This window comes from Vigna umbellata, chromosome 4 (assembly GCF_029865625.1).
Source record: "Vigna umbellata cultivar VRB3 chromosome 4, Vumbellata_1.0, whole genome shotgun sequence".
NCBI classification, from domain to species: Eukaryota; Viridiplantae; Streptophyta; class Magnoliopsida; order Fabales; family Fabaceae; genus Vigna; species Vigna umbellata.
Window position 1 is genome coordinate 6,979,604 of NC_142168.1, and position 16,678 is coordinate 6,996,281.

Consider the following 16,678-nt stretch of genomic DNA (forward strand, 5'->3'; position numbering starts at 1 on the left):
GAACGGGTGTGCTCTTGTAAAAATGTTTTATGACTTTTATTGTATTGGGTGTTATAACTGAAACTGTGAAATTGTGCATGTTGTGAGGTGATGAATTTAATCTGTTTTGAATGAGTTTGCTGACTGAAATTGATCTTGTTGGAAGGTATGGAGTAAGGGTTCTGTAATAGCATGTATATGGGTATTAAATAGATGTACAAGTACTGTTTGAGGTTGCTGTGAGAGGAAGTGAAAATATTAAAATTAGGCATTTCAGATTTAGAGCATAAGAGAACAAGGTAGATGATTTAAATAAATTAATTGTTAATTGTTGAGAGCCTTTCTTTGTTGGTAGGATAGAGGAACCTTAAAAACCTGAGTTGGCACATCCCTGATCATAGAGCAGTCCTGGCCTGGTCCAGTCAGTTGTGACTAATCATATGTGCTAGCGTCGAAGGTGAGTTTGATGCGTTCAGACATTTGGTTCTTCTCCGGTGACCAATTGGGCAGTTGGGTTGGTTTAGATGAGTCAATGGAACTGGTTAGGAGCCTAAAACTGAGTAAAATCATGTTGAATGTGGTAGAATTGAAATTTGGTTCTGGGTATAATTGGGCTATTGGGACAGTCTTAGCAAGTGGATTGTGACTTGTTTGAGTCACCAAATTGGTCATAATAGGTACAAAGTGTTAGAATTGGGTTTAGGATCCTCTAGTTATTGAATTAGATGTTTTGGAGTAGAAATTGAGTTGGTTTAGTACATCTAATTTCTATCCAAATGACCAATGCAATACTTTACTTTAATCTATAAACATGTTTCATATCAATATTAGTGTTACAGATTTTAATTTGTTCATTTCGATATGTCTAAGATGCACCAAAACCAGAAAAATCACGTTGCTGTCAAAAACTGATAAGAATAATCGATTATCTCACTTGATAATCGATTATTTTAGTCAGAGAGTTGTATCCTCTTCAAAGCTCTCGCAAATAATCGATTATCACTAATCGATTATTGTCGTCGGAAAATCATCCAGGATAGTTTTTGGTGGTTTTCGGGGTTCCGGATATCATTTTTGGACATTCTTTAGGTCGTTTTAGGGGTTTTGGGCCTTTCCGGAACTGTTGGTGATAGTTTCAAAGTTATTTTCCTGGTCTAAGTATGAGTTTAAGGGGTTTTGTGTTGTTTGGTGGGTCTTCTTGGACTGTTATTGTCTGTTAATGTACACAGAATGGTTTCATGTGATTTTTTATGACTTATTAAGTTGTTTGTGGTCTTTTGAAGTATAATTAGTATTATATCTATGTTTGTATGCAATGTAAAAGTGAAAGTATGTGATTTTCAAGGTATGTTTGATGGACGTAATTCCATGGACCTCACAAGGGGTTACATGGTGGTGTCTCATGTTGTGATCCACAGTGAATTCTCTTGTTGAGATTCAAGTATGTGTAGAATGATTGCATGGCAGCTCAGTCTTGGGGGTTTTCCTGAAACTACAATGATTAATCATTCTCAAGTAGAGCGGATTGAATCATGTGGTGAGTAGTAGCAGGAGGTCCTAATCTTGGAGGCTTCCAGTATGCTCCAGGGCGCGGAACGGACTAACCTCGTGAGTGTGGTAGGGTGGAACCCATTGGCAACGGCTTTGCAAAGCAGTAGAGGCCACCACGAGTGCATAACCCGCCATAGCTCGGTAATCATTCTGGTCCGGACGAGTCGGTCTATAAAACAATGAGTCTTGTGATGTCAATGTATCATGTTTAAGTGACTTTTACATGTCGGGTGTGATTGAATAACATGATTTTTATATCTAGCTCACTCTTGCTCGTTTGTATTGCTTGTGTATGTTTCTTCTTGTGATGATCATCCATTTGGATTGGAGCAGATGGCGAGGAGGTTCCTTTGGAGACAGCTTTGGAAGTTTAAGACAATGCTACTGCCTAGTCTCCTAGGATGTTATTAGTTGATTCTGTATTCTGAAATACTATTTCCCTTTCAGCTTACATTTTAGATCTCTTTGGAGTTCAAGCTTAGATTCTGAAGTTACTTTGAGGATGACTGTAATCATATGTACTTTCAAATGCTTTCCTATATTATGTATGATGATGTCTTTATTATATATGTTTTCTATATAATTGGGATGATATATATATATATATATATATATAAAAACTGTTATTTTTATTTTAATCCCTGCTTAATATACTTTTTTTTAGATTAATAAGCACCCATCAATTTTAATAACTTATGACTATTATTTAGTGATAGCTATGTGAAGGAATAAAATCTTTACCATTTAGTGTAAATAAAAATGCTTTTTATCAGAAATTGAATCGAGTAATTTGATGTATTGTTAAAAAATATAATAAAAAAAAGTAATCAATCAAATATCATAGTAATAATTACTTAATAATTTTGAGCTGAAGCAAGGTACTTTGGCCTGCGACGGCCTTCGTGATCCAAAGAAAATTCCTTTTTCTAATATTTTCAAACTTTAAAAACTAAAGTATATGCAAACGACTTTCCGTTTCTTTAATATTTTGATATTTTGTATAACTTTATATTATTTATTTCTTACTTCATCTAAGTTTATTTAAATACATTATAAAAGTATATGCAGACGACTTTCCATTTTCTAATATTTTAGAATTTTTTATAATTTTAAATTATGCCTTCTTACTTTGTTTATTAAAATGGAATTATAAATTATATGCAGACGGCTCTCCAATGTCAAATGTTTTGACATTTCATCTGGGTTTATTTAAATATAATTATAAAAAATAAATACACAATTATTGTAACTTTCGATTTTTATAACTTAGCAAAATGTCTGAACATGATCTTAGCTTGATTTTCAATTATGTAACTTTCGATTTTCTGGAACTTGTTCTGTCCTTTTTAGTTGGACAATTCAATCATTAATTTATTATTACAGCAGCAGAACAGCAATGATTTTGCTTTTTGCATGGAAAGTGTTCATGAAAGAAGAAAAAAGGTGCATACGTTAAGGAGGGAACAGTTTCAAAACCTGGTTTAACTGGTTATAGTTTAAACTTCAAATTCAAATCCAACGCATTAAAAGGTTACACAGAAAACAATGCTGGGGACCCTTCCTTTATGGCCAACCGTTATCTTTGAAGTTTTGAATTTCAGTTAGTTTCACCCTCAGAAAGTTATCCAACATTGCTTTTTCTATTTTTCTTTGCTGCGTTCTTCACTGAACCGTTTTGAGTCTCAGCAGAAGAAGAGATTTTGCTTCTTCTTTTTTCTACAGGACAAGACAAGAACATTCAAATTAATCTGCTTTTTCTTTTGATCATCACCCTTTTTCCCCTTTTGTTTTCTATACCTTTAGTTTGATTTCAATGGAAACTGTATGTCATGCTTTTACATCCTATATAGTATGTCTCAGACTGATCATTAAGTAATTGAAATTTAGAGACCACCTTGACCTTTATGTGCAGGCGTTGAAGAAGTTCATCACATATTGTTGAGCTAAGATGGATAAAGCATCAAACTTTGATGAAAATTTTGAGGTGGGTTATCACCCTTCACCTTCCAATACTACTGCTTTTTCCCCAATGAGTCGAGATTCGTTTGCATATTGCCAAACTTGGACAAGCTCAGAGTCTGAGATTGTAGATGACAGTAGCTATGCCAGTGAACCTTCACCTTCGCGCTGGAGGGCTAAGCAAGATGTTCTTTCAAAGCTAGGAATGAAGCTGCGCAGGCATTCAATTGATGATAAACTTGGTGACAGTGATCTCTTGGATTCAGGTACGTTTGCACTTTGCATTGCTTTTGTAACTATCTGTGATGTTTTAGACACTTTGAATAGGTATAATAATACAAGTGATTGACGTAATTTTGTCCACTTCAGCTGAGCTTGAACTGATGAAGGAAAGATTTGCAAAGCTTTTGCTGGGAGAAGACATGTCTGGTAGTGGGAAAGGTGTTTGCACTGCAGTTACAATCTCAAACGCCATTACCAATCTCTATGGTAATTTTTTTTTACTTTATAATTCTCAATAGTGCTACAGCTTGTTGGAAAAGAATGTTTTAGTGAGTTTGTAAGTTGGCAGAAGCATTTTTCATATTTGTTTGTGAAGTTCATTAGCCTTGAATGTGTTTTGATCTGGGAATTCTGCAGCAACTGTATTCGGACAAAGTTTGAAGTTGGAACCGCTAAAGCCTGAGAAAAAGGCTATGTGGAAAAGGGAAATGAAGGTTCTCTTATCAGTGTGTGAATACATACAAGAATTTGCTCCAACTGCACAATATTTAGAAGATGGCACAATTGTTGAGGTGAGTTTGCTAAATGATAACCATAACTTCAATGGAACTTGTTTGGCATCTCTAAATTTATATAACATGTTCTTATGTTTTCTTTCAGATGATGAAAAGCAGGCCAAGGTCAGACATCTACATCAACCTCCCTGCACTGCAGAAGCTTGATACAATGCTCATAGTAAGACAAACCTCAATTGCTTCATGCATAGAACATCTCAGTTTTTGCCAAGCCTTCTTGTTTTGACTTGAATTTCACACAACATTGTTTGCAGGAAATATTAGATACTTTCCACGACACTGAATTTTGGTATGCAGAGAACATACCAGGGAATTCGAATCGATTACGTGGAGCATCAAGTCGAAGAACTGCTCCAAGGAAAGATGAGAAATGGTGGTTGCCAGTTCCTTGTGTTCTTCCTGGTGGCCTCTCTGACATGTCAAAAAAGCATCTGATAGAGAAAAGGGATTGTGCTAATCAAATTCATAAAGCTGCCATGGCAATAAACAGCAATGTTCTTGCAGAAATAGATATCCCTGAAAATTATATAGATAATCTTCCCAAGGTTAGTCCTCATTGGTAATTGTTGAAGATGATATTTTCTGTTTCTGAAAGTTGAGATCTCAGAATGAGTCTTCTTATGAAAGAAAGTTTAGAAGAGAAATAAGATAAAAATAAAACTGATATTAGGCAAGTAGAAAGTAATTAACCAGATAGTAATTAATCTCCAACCAAGTAGTAAGTAAGTAACCTCTAAACAACTACATCTCTAACAAGTCTGCATCTCTTTTTTCCAGCTGAAATTCTATTGCCAAGTGATTGAGGATTCAATTAAATGTGACCCCATAAAGCAAATGTCTTGGAATTTATCATCAAATTTCATAAGCCTTTTATGGAAGCCAATAATAGCAGCCGAGACATGTAGAAAACGGGATGATATAGTTTCAATTAAGGTACCAATAGCAATCAAATCAGAATTAGATTTACTAATCTCATGCCTATTCCCTTCAAATCAATCATCAAAATTCAATGACTGATTAAGTTAATGCAGGAGAACAATAGTTTGCATGCTGCCATAAATAGTATATACATTCACATCACTTTTACCAAAATGACTGTTCTCTAATCTTTCTTCTTTCACTCTTTTCAAACATGAATGTCTTCAGAGTGGAAGATCAAGTCTGGGGGACTCAATTTACCATTACATGAACAGTGCAGACAAATTCTCACCTGAACAACTTCTTGACTGTCTCAAAATAAGCTCCGAACGTGAAGCACTTGAGTTAGCAGACAGGGTTGAGTCATCAATGTACACGTGGAGACGCAAGGCTTGTTTGAGCCATTCAAAGTCATCATGGAGCAAAGTAAAGGATCTCATTGAAGAGACAGATTCTAAGGACAAAAACTACACCTTAGCTGAGAGAGCTGAGTCCTTATTGCTTTGCCTGAAGCAAAGATATCCTGAACTTTCACAGACTTCTCTGGACACATGCAAGATCCAATACAACCGGGTAAGTTAAGCAAACTGTGAAATTTATAATTTGTGCAGCATTCAGAGATAGCAGAAGACCATGACAGTATCATTTTTTTCCCTGAAAACAAGTTTCAAAATTTAACTCACTTTGATGAAAATTGTCATTCAGTATATTGGAATTGTTAAAGAAAATGAGAAAGATCATGAAGCAGTACTAAATATTTCAAATTTGGGATCATCGACTAAGAATGGTGATTATGTTTTGCAGGATGTAGGGAAAGCAGTACTTGAGAGCTATTCTAGAGTTTTGGAAAGCTTAGCATTCAACATTGTTGCATGGATTGAAGATGTTGTTTATGTAGATAAATCAATGAGGAATCGAGAGGTTTAGAAACTATGGAGATGTTTGTTGTTTTCCATCCAATAATCTTGTGTAAACCATATGTTTACTTAGGATGAAGAAAGACACTAGATGATTATATGAAAAAATATATATATTGACTTGTATATGTCTATCTGATTGTTAGATGCAACAGAGAGAAGACATTTTCACACCCTTTAAGCATTTATAGCTTGAGTGAACAAAATATATACAAAGTAATTTTACTATTTTTTTTTTCCACCTATTATTTTCTCAACAAATCAAAGCACGGGCTAAAATAATTCTTTAATAAAGACTAGGTACTTCATTTCATTTTTAATTAAATATATGTAATCAAGTGTTCTTCATAGAGGTTATTTTTTACCATCTTGTCGAGTTTTGCTCCAAGTGCTACTTCACATCAGTAGTGTACGGCGTGCAGTGTGTAGAGCAGAGTCATCATAGGGGACGAGGCTAAACGAGTTATACCTACCGTCACAATCAATTCTTGAATAAAAAAATGAGTAAAAGATGCTTCTTGTTTTTTCTTCGGGCCTCAGTACCCAACATTACCTCAAGAAAGTTTCCATTAAACTCCCACATCGTCTAAGCAGGACATAATTTTCATGTTTATAAACCCACGCCCACCTGCTGCTGTTGTCCCTTCGGGGACATCCGATAAAATTGGAACGATACAGAGAAGATTAGCATGGCCCCTGCGCAAGGATGACACGCACAAATCGAGAAATGGTCCAAATTTTTTTTTTATTTTTTTTCTTGATCATGAATTTACTTGAAAAATTATATTTACATACTTTTTATTTTTCTAATATCATTATACTTTTATTACTACTACTCTTTAGTTCATTATACGCATATTTTACATAAAATTAAGAAGTTGTTGCAAACACACCAAGGCAACGTTAACAACCAAAACGGATAAAAGCTTGCAACAAAATTGAAATCGTTGAACCGCGGAATTATTACCCAGGTGAGTTCTGCAGAATTCCTCACCTACAAGCAATTTCGATAACCTAGGTTGTAGCTGTTGGGGTTTGGTGGTTGTAGGGTTCAAACCAGGGGTTGGGGTCATAGGATGTGAGTTGTAGCTATTAGGGTTTGGAGCAGTGGCTGGTGCACGGGATGTGGGTTGTAGCTTTTGGGGTTCCGAGTAGGGGCTGAGGCACAGGACGTGTAGAAGGTTCCAACACATTGGGTTAAACATTCTGAATGGTTTTAATTTGGCATGTCTTCACTTTGCTCCTGTACTGCTTTTGTTGAGCCATTCTTGCATTTAGACCTTGTGATAATCCTAAGGTTAAGTACTCTTTGTAACAAAACGGAGTGTTTCTTGAAATTGGATGATATTGGCGGTTATTAGTAATTAGGTAATCTAATATATCATATAAGTGTTAATATTTATGTATAGAACACAATCAGGCATTCATGTGGCTGCTGCTAGATAAATTTCAACTCTAGCTTAGGATGAGTGTATTAAATATATAACGGGTTGTTGGGAATCAAAAGTTGGACTTGAAGGAAGTGGCTCAAATATCAGTGTCAGAATAGAAAGCATATGTATGTAAGCAATTCTTTTTAAGGAAAATCATGGTTTCAAATATTTAACATATAATTGTATGTGTATATTAATTCGTTCTTTTCGATTTAACAGGGCACGAGCTTGAAATGAGTGTCACAGAAACATCCAAGAAAACTGGTGCTCCCCATATTGTTAAGTTGAACAAGGCATTGAAATTGGTAAGCAATTTCTTTTTTACCCCTCTTGTCATATGTATTTTGTGGTTGTCAAATCGTTTTATGCAGTATTAATGTTCATTCATGCAGATTATTACCTTACACTGGCCACAATGAACATTTTATTAAACGTGTGTGTGACTTGTTAGTAAAGTAGCTTGGTTAAGCCTGGAACTTATTATATATACAAGAGTGATTTCCATCTTTCTGAACGATTTGCTCCTCTTGGCTTATATCAAAATATTGCTAATTTGGTGCTTGTACTTAAACGTCAACCATTCTGATTGGCAGGCCGAGTTATGGGTAAATAATATGAGCAAAGATGGTGATGATCATAGAACAAATGTGGATTTAGAGGGTAGACCTTCCGGGTCAGTAGTAAATTTATTGCTTATGTTATGATGCACTTGTTTGTTTGTCACGACAGATATTGCTTACATTATATTATTACACAACTTTATAGGCTTGGTCTAGGTGCAAAAGTTTCACGCCAGTCAAAATTTGTACCTTCCGATGACCCTGTCGAAAAGAAGTTGTATGCCAAATTGACAGCTGAAAAAAGAAAAGCAGCCAATATTGCTAAAGAGTCTGCCACAACTGCGAGAGATGATTTAGATGACGATGAAGACAGCGAGGACTTAGATAGCAGAACTAATGCGTTTGCTAAGAGGAAGGCAACGGTACCTTTGACCTCTTCTATATTGCGAAATAAGAAGCAGAAGTGACATTCACTGATGAGTTCTTTTTTTCTGCAAGGCTGTAAAATATCACATTTTGCATTTGCCTTGCAATTTTGGCTTAATGTATATTTTTCTTGATTGACCTTTTGACAGTTGAGCACTTATATTTTTACGTGTAACTGATATTATTGTATAATCGGTCCATAGTGTTCTTGCTTGGTGCATAAAATCTATGGTGTTTATTGATAGATCAGCTTAAGAATCATTCATGAGGCAGATCTGTACGTATTGTGACCGCTATAGTGAATGGGAAAATTTGAGCATAAATTGTTTATACAAAGCAATGTTGCTTGATCAATGGCGTTTTCCTAGTTACATATTTTTAAGTTAGTGTGTTACCTTATACCAGTTATCGCTACTTAGCTAATTATTGACACGTTTGTTCACTATTAACTGACTGAACTTTTTCGCCACAAACACTTTTCTTTTTAAAAGATGATACTAAAATTTATATTTAGCTATTATATATGTTTATAAAATTATCCCAACTATTTGGCCTGTACTTTGACATTCAGAAGAGAACTGACTTTTTTCTACCTCAATTAAACGCTCAATTTGCAATTCTAACATTTTGGAACACATAAACCGCTAATATATGCGTAAGACTACAGAAGTATCAGTATTCATACCCAATGTACTTTAATTAATTGATAAAACTATACTTGCCATTTTGAGCTACATATTTAAGTTTTTGTCCAATATGTCTAAACCGTGAATTCGGTTGATATTAATAAAATATTAAAGCTAAACCTATCGATTGGGGTAAGGAAAGAAAAGAAGCAAAAGCAAGAACAATAATAATTCACAGACAGCTTCCTAATTTTTTTGTTGTCACATGTGGTTCATATTTCTGCTCAGTTTCCTTGCAAACCACAAAAAGCTGAGTGTACATTATTTTATAAGTTCGTGAAATCAATAGGTTAAGCAAAAAGCAAATATACAAAAGATGATACAAACAAAATTATAACACGCCTTCTAATGGGATCAGCAAATCAAACTTTACAAAATCTACAATCAAACACCTTTGACCCTTCAATGGGTTAAGTGAGTCACACACCTCAACAAGACTGTTGCTTTGTTTGTCATAGTAAACAAGCCTAGATTTTTCACTTTTGCAAGAAGCAACTGCCAATGGCTCCCCATTTACTTCTTGTTCCTTATTTGAGTATCCTCATTCACAATATATTATGAAATATCAAATTAGTCTGGTAGGCTGAAAAGAAACAGTACCAAAGTCCCAATTATGCTTTGAAGAACTCTATAACTCTCCAGTGTTCTTGTTATCAATTCCTATCCCCTCTTTGCTTCCCTTCCACCTCACACATAGGAATTCCTTTAAACTTTTTATGATCAGAAGACAGTGAGTAGTCCTTTACAAATGGAAGTTGCTATAATTGTCCTTCAACTCAAATTAAATACTTACTGAACTTTCACTCACAAGACTCAAAATCGTGTCTTCCATCAGTTCAGTAAGAATGGCCTCCCCCATTTCAAAACCAATTGTTTCAGCATCAAGTTCAAGGTCCATCCAAGTTCCCCTTCTTGCCATGTCTTTCCTAACAATTTGCTCTAAAGTGCGTGGTGGGGGCAAGGGAAGGACATGCCAGCACACTCCTTCCCAGACCTTGAAAGTAAGCCTTTTCATACTTGGTGCTGCCCTCATGCAAGGGTTTGCTAATGAGACACCAGGTGAGACCCCAAAATAATGCTGACAAACCTCCATCAGGACCTCATTGATAGATTCAAATAGGAGCTTCTGGTCGTGGCAAAGCAGGTTGGAGAAGAACTCTACCTGATCAAAGAGGGAAGGATCTAGTATTTTGTCAGAGGTAAGGCATTTCACCAACAACTGATCTCTTGTCAAACCAGAGGCATGCAAGACAACTTTGATGTAGTCATATATCAATTCATTTTCTCCAAAACTATATTTTCCTGTGTCAAATTCTTCAGCTGGTGAAGACTCGTGTTCTTCAAATTGAATTTGTAGAGGTTGTACTTGTAAGTTAACTGAAAATAAGTAAAATTAATATGACAAACAAAAAGGGTTAGTGCATCAATCCAAAACAGTTCCAACTTTTGTTCATATGTAGGGAATAAAGGGACAAGAATTGAAACCATATAAATATCCGAGACTGACTATTTCTAGATCAGCTAGCATTTTTACTCATCCATTATGTGAATAAATTTCATATTTTATTAATACTTTTAAGCAAACTAAGAAAAATATAATATTAGTGTAAAGATTATTTTACTTTAAACCTGAAATAAAAATACTTGAAGGATAAGGAAACATTTAAAGCAATTAATCTTGTCATAATTTATAATAAGATAAAAAAAAATAGTATTAGATAAGAAGAAATTCAAACTTTTGTAATATTAAGAAGCTCTTGACTGCTTTAGCATATTTTAAATAAACAAAAATTTGACAGATTTCAATTTTATTGTATTGATATGAAAATTTCAATTGTAACTGTAACATTTTATTGTATAGATAAAGAGTAGATTTCTGGAACCCTGGCAACCAGTATCCTGTTTCTATTTCTACTTCTAGTTTAGAGTTTCGAGACAATAGAACAATTGCAACAAAAAGTTTCTAGATCTTGTTTTTAAGATATGGCTTTAACTACTAAGAACATAGCCAGGGATGCTCTTTGAGGCTGTAGTGAAGGAATGCTTACCAGGTTGACATCTGGAGTTTCCAGAGTCATCATCTGAAAATGATGTATCAAGAACAGATACAGGACTCGGTCCCCCAGATAAATCTATACCGCGTTCCACCTCTTCATTTTTCTTAGAGATCAAAGAGTGAGGAGATGTCGGTAGAGATGATAGTTGGTTCTCTTCTGTTATATCCTCATCCTGTAAAAGAACCAAATGATAGTTTCAACTTTCAATAAATATAGGGGCTGTGGAAGAAATCCTTAGGTGTCATTATAAAACTTTGACTACATTTCTAACATCAGTCTTTTCATTCCCAAATTCTTTACATAAAAGTATGATGTAGGAAGTGACATTACCTGATTCAAACATCCAGAACATTTTGCACCATCAGGAGTTTCTGAGATATCAATTTTTTGGTCCTGTCCTACGATGAAGCCATTCAGATCTGATTCCAACCCATTTTTCTCTTCTGCAGGTTCAACATTGTCTGCATCAAAGGTCAGAAATGATAAGTGCAAAAAAAATGTATATAAGCATGCATACAAACTGAAATTTTATCACAGCATCTACAACTTGGTCATGTACTTTGAAGTTGAACATGGTACCTTCAGTGACTGTCACATCTCTAATAGGACAACAGACTTCAAATGTATCAACAGGACCAACATCACTGGAGAAATTTGACACTGGCTTAATTTCTTGTACTTTATTATTAGAGATTCCATCACAAACGTATGACTTCTCTTCTGAATTGTTAGTTTCCTGAGCTGGAAAACCAACTGAGGTTGCTGGTTCTGGGGAGGAAATATCCTCACTAACTTCCCTAGTTTTTCCAGAGGGAGAAGATATTGCCTGTGCAGTCACAGAATGATGCTCAAAATCCCTTCCAGGACTTTCTACAGGTGAAAAGTTGTACTCGGGAAAAGAAAGTATTCTCCCAAGGGTTTTGGGAATCTGCCTGCTTGAAATGTTTGTGTTTTCATCACCATTATCTAACATCTCACACAGATGTTTCCTTGCCTCAACATATAAGCTAGAAGCACTAAGCTTGGGAATACCACTTTCTTGTTCTACGATCATTTCAGAGTCCTTCAGTGTATCAGTCTTGTTTCCCTTCATGACATCAAACATTGGTCTAGCAATCTTTTCAATGAAGAAATGGTCTTTATTAGGAGATCTCATTCCAGTATTATCTTTGCATTTGCCTCTTGCCAACTTATTTTGACGTTCAACAGGGAGCTTTCGTGGGATTACTTCAGGGTTTCCATGTCTCTCCTTTCCCATGGCATGTTTCAATTTTCTTTTTATCTCTGTAAGAGAAAAATGTGAACCAACTCTCACAGAAGGACCTTTGTAATTGGAAACATCACGAGAATCTAGCATTGAGGCAAGGTTGCTTTCACTTTCAGAAATTTGAATGCCAGTTAGTGCAGGTTTCAGAATGACAATTCTATTTGAAAACTCAGTTTTCCCATTTTCATTTGTCAGATCTTTTGATTGAGACTTTCCCCTTTTCCTGAAAAAGTTAAGATGCTTACGGTTGGTATTCTCCCTAGTTTGTTTTAGACTAACAAGTTCTAGTTCAGAGCAGTTGGAGGCAGTAAGTGAACTGCATTCTTTGCCATCTCTCCCTTGAGCATTTTCCAACTCCTGAATGTATTTCAGCAAGTGCGAATTTGGGTCTTGTAGAAGTTTAAGATACAATTGCTTATCTGAACTTATAACCTGAAGTGCTTCCATGAGTTCACGTGAGCTAAGGAATTGTCCATCTTCATGCAGATCTTTCCCATTCAATCTCATCTGATTCACAAATTCATGGATTGCATTAACAAGGTTTTCAGACATAACATTCTTTTGGTTTGACTGCGCGTCAATTTTGCCATCATTGTCAAACATCATGGAACAAGCAGCTTCAACATGACAAAAATCATCCATTATTTTGTCCAAATCTATAGTATCTTTTGACTGTTCCCTTGAATGCTTCTTATGTGAAAACTCTGATTTCAAGGTTGCATCTGATTTCAAATCACGGTTTTTCTTGCGAGATTTCTTCTTTCTTTTGGAATCTGTCTTCTGGGGTTCATCACGCCCTAATCTGGATTGCTTTGATTCCACTTCCACGTTATCTTGATCCTTTATTTCATCTTGGTCAGTGATCATTTCTTCTTCTATAAGTTTCTTCACACTAAGCTTTTCAGCATCAGTTGTCAGTGTTAGTCTCTTACTCTCTCCCCTGTCCTGAAACATATATGATATAGTAATACCACCACAAGACATAGTATTAGCAAAATTGCAGATAACCTAATGTTACTTCAGAATTTTGCAAATTTAACCATGATCAAACTTCAACTTTTAGGGTTAAAAAAGAGGGGAAAAAAACACCAGATTTGAAAAAATACATGTGGATAGATAGACTTACAAAATTGCCTTCATAGTTTTCACCCAAATTGCTCAACACTTCAAACTTGTTCTTGGTAAGTGGCGCACCTGCAGAAAACAGAATGAAACCAAACTATCATTATGATTCTTTTCCACTAATCAGAAAAGTTGAACCACAAATCATTACAAGATAAATTATACACAAAGAACATATTATGATGAAAGATTTGTTAACAAACATGACTCTAGAAAATACATATAAAAAAGCACAGAAAGATATTCAATTTTTTACCCATCAAATTATTCAGTATAAGCACATTTTGCCATACATTTAGCACATAGAATTTTTAGAAACTCTCCCCGCGGATATATAAAACACAACAATGCAAAGAAATCAATTTTGGAAGTAAAAGTTTAGATGTTAAAAAATTTCTTACCAAAAGCATGCTTGCTTCCATGCCTCTTATCTGCTATCAACTTCCGAGTAAATCGAGCATGACGAAAATCAAATATACTAATAAAACCCCACATACATCCTGACTGGTCTTTCTCATAATTCACAGGGAATCTTTGTGACCTCTTTGCCATAACGATTGTCACAGTTGACTTCCTTCTTTCCTTATTTTCCTTTTCTCAGGATGCTAATAACGCAATCTTGATCCTATGTTGCCTATGTTCATACAAAACTCCTCATAGTTATAATCTTGTGTGACCTGATTGATGGACAAAAACATGAAGTCGATAATGTTATTCAGAGTCGTGGCTCTCGCAAAACACCCTAAAAAGAGAAAAATAGTGTCGGCTAAGTTAAAAGCAAATTCTCAGAGATGTTATTCATCGTGATTAAACTCACTCACACAGTTTCACCAAAGAAAAAGAAACACAGTCACAGGATTGATCATCTGAATCATCAAGTCCTCTTAGAGCACAAAAATCTGGGTTTTCAGAGGAAATAAAAATATATGCAACTTGATTTAGTGCTTAAGGCATGTAAGAAAAACTTAAAAATTATAGGAAAATAAGTACCTAATATTCAGGTTCTTTTAGACTCTCACTCCTCCAAGTTTCCCAACTGAGTGAATCTCACAGAAGCAATATAAGATTTCTTTGGAGGGAAAGGTATCAATGCCTTCTTTCTTCATGCACGGATCATAGTGAAGAACAGGTTCTACAGAAAAAAAGCTGAAAATTCCAGTCCACACTTCCCGTAAAAGAAAAAGAAAAGGGAACGGAGACACCTAGCCACCCTTATTCAGTGAATCCTCCCTTTCTTCCAACAGAGGAAAAAGAAAGTTGAATTATTAAACGTATTGAAAAAGTAAGTCTGATAATATATAAAAGCTTCAAAGACACAAAATCTTGGCCCCAGAACTGTCAAATCCAAATCCCACAATCACTGATTCAAGCAGAGCTCCATAATTGCTGCATAAGAGAATCATGAATAAAATCAACACTGCATTTATCTTCTTTCGCCACTGAACCACCACAGTGCAGAAGCATCCAATCCACAGTTAACAAAAAAACGTCGCCATAGAGCTCCAAAACTTCCACTATTCTACAAACTCTTGCACAGCATTCTCAGTGAAACTCCACCACAAAACAGAATCCAATCTCCATCACCAAAACTCTCCCTCAGCCCCAGTTAGAACTAAAGAAAAAAAAAATGCCTTGGTAAGATACAATCTAATCTCACAGAACAATGTTTGGGGTTGAAACTGCTAGCTAGTTTTACCCCAAAGAAGAAAAAAAAAAAACAAGACTTTTCTCAGTGGGTATCTTTTTGACAACCAAAAAGATAAGAAAAATGCTAACTTCCACCGACCCACAATTGTTTAACGCGGAATTTTTATACGGGCAGCCATTAAAGACTGAGAAAAAGTGACAGAAAGAAGAGAGAGAAGGTTATTATGCGATTTTGGGAAAGTGAAAGGGAGAACTTTTACAACGTTGTTGGTGGTGGTGTCGATGTCCTTGTTTGGCAGAAGAGGAAGAAGAATACGTGAGAGTTGCGACAGTGTATGGTAGAGGTGTGTGGGCCCATACGCAGAGCTTTTTTGTGTTTGTGTTGTAAATTTCTACGGAAGAAAATGTTAGTCTTTTTGGGGTGTCACCATTTTTCTGTTCTGTTTTCAATTTCAGCATCTATCAAAGTCATCATTGCAGATGATGATAATGCATTGCTCACACATTCACATCCATATTTGGCTTCATAACTACTCTTCTGTTCACACCTTTTTCTTTTGTCTCTACTCACTTCAACTTTCTATTCTCCAAACAAAATAACCAAAACCATATCTCTTCAAATTATATCATTTTTGGTATACAAAAATTATATTATTTTTAGATTACAACATCTCATGTTTAATAACTATTTGATTTTTATAATAATAATTATTTTTGTCTAGTGATAGTGACTTTTATTAGTACATCCAACCTTTATACTTGTTAAACTTTAGATTGCAACATTATAAGAAGAAAGTACAAAATTTCATATGGTGATTTTTACTCAAATTAATTTATGTAATAAATATATAAATAAAGTTAAGCAAGATATACTGCTAATATGATTTTCTTACATTATTGTTTAATTGTAAATTAGTTATATGATATGATTTTTATTTTATAGGAAAGTCATTTTTTACAATTACGTATAGGTATATGGCGTGTTTAGACTGTTTTCAGATTAATATATGATAAGTAATGTATAAAGTTGAATAACAAGTATTTTTTTTTCATTATAAACTATTGTTTATGCTTTAATAAACTATTTCACGAGAATAAAGGATGGTATTAAAATTGATTAATAGTTAGATTATTATGTTTTAGTTTTATTGAAAAGTAAAAATAATAATAATAATAATATTTCTATATTGATGATAATTTGTTAGAGGTCAATTGATTGTTTGTGATTTTAACAGTGTTGCTTAGTCCAAAAAAGGAAGTAAAGTGAAGGTATCAGAATGGTGACGTACCAACGAACAAAATATTAAAAACAAATAATGAAAAACGAGTACCCAATAAATATCTTTTTAAGAAAAAAAG

At 34.8% G+C, this 16,678-nt stretch overlaps 3 protein-coding genes and 1 non-coding gene across 12 annotated transcripts; 3 read left to right on the plus strand and 1 right to left on the minus strand.

Moving 5' to 3' along the window:
• Positions 1-3,106: 3,106 nt before the first annotated feature.
• On the plus strand, positions 3,107-6,349 carry LOC124827363 (rop guanine nucleotide exchange factor 3-like). Of its 7 annotated transcripts, none has more exons than XM_088111241.1 (10): positions 3,107-3,352; positions 3,443-3,514; positions 3,621-3,755; positions 3,859-3,978; positions 4,129-4,283; positions 4,372-4,446; positions 4,541-4,831; positions 5,064-5,219; positions 5,433-5,777; positions 6,009-6,349. In XM_088111241.1, exons 3-10 carry the CDS (start codon positions 3,695-3,697, stop codon positions 6,129-6,131), a joined length of 1,326 nt encoding a protein of 441 aa, XP_087967367.1. In that variant the 5' UTR covers positions 3,107-3,352; positions 3,443-3,514; positions 3,621-3,694; the 3' UTR covers positions 6,132-6,349. The 7 variants fall into 7 exon arrangements, with proteins under 7 accessions (XP_087967367.1, XP_087967363.1, XP_087967366.1 ...); XM_088111237.1 differs by having other exon boundaries at positions 3,628-3,755; XM_088111240.1 differs by having other exon boundaries at positions 3,107-3,514.
• A 397-nt stretch (positions 6,350-6,746) lies between these two features.
• On the plus strand, positions 6,747-8,784 carry LOC124827382 (uncharacterized). Of its 3 annotated transcripts, none has more exons than XM_047300429.2 (4): positions 6,747-7,092; positions 7,774-7,859; positions 8,148-8,227; positions 8,320-8,784. In XM_047300429.2, the coding sequence occupies exons 2-4, from the start codon at positions 7,788-7,790 to the stop codon at positions 8,579-8,581; spliced, it is 414 nt and encodes a 137-aa protein (XP_047156385.1). In that variant the 5' UTR covers positions 6,747-7,092; positions 7,774-7,787; the 3' UTR covers positions 8,582-8,784. The 3 variants fall into 3 exon arrangements, with proteins under 3 accessions (XP_047156385.1, XP_087968270.1, XP_047156386.1); XM_088112144.1 differs by lacking the exon at positions 6,747-7,092 and adding an exon at positions 7,101-7,683; XM_047300430.2 differs by lacking the exon at positions 6,747-7,092 and adding an exon at positions 7,102-7,679.
• LOC124827385 (U6 spliceosomal RNA) lies at positions 6,761-6,863 on the plus strand. The gene has a single exon (XR_007027943.1). It is a non-coding gene; the product is annotated as a U6 spliceosomal RNA (small nuclear RNA).
• Positions 8,785-9,386: 602 nt separating the features above from the next.
• LOC124827381 (uncharacterized) lies at positions 9,387-15,739 on the minus strand. Its single transcript, XM_088113399.1, has 7 exons — positions 14,663-15,739; positions 14,074-14,349; positions 13,677-13,744; positions 11,863-13,495; positions 11,614-11,744; positions 11,275-11,455; positions 9,387-10,603 (listed from the first exon to the last, which is right to left on the minus strand). The coding sequence occupies exons 2-7, from the start codon at positions 14,222-14,224 to the stop codon at positions 10,008-10,010; spliced, it is 2,760 nt and encodes a 919-aa protein (XP_087969525.1). The 5' UTR covers positions 14,225-14,349; positions 14,663-15,739; the 3' UTR covers positions 9,387-10,007.
• Positions 15,740-16,678: the final 939 nt, after the last annotated feature.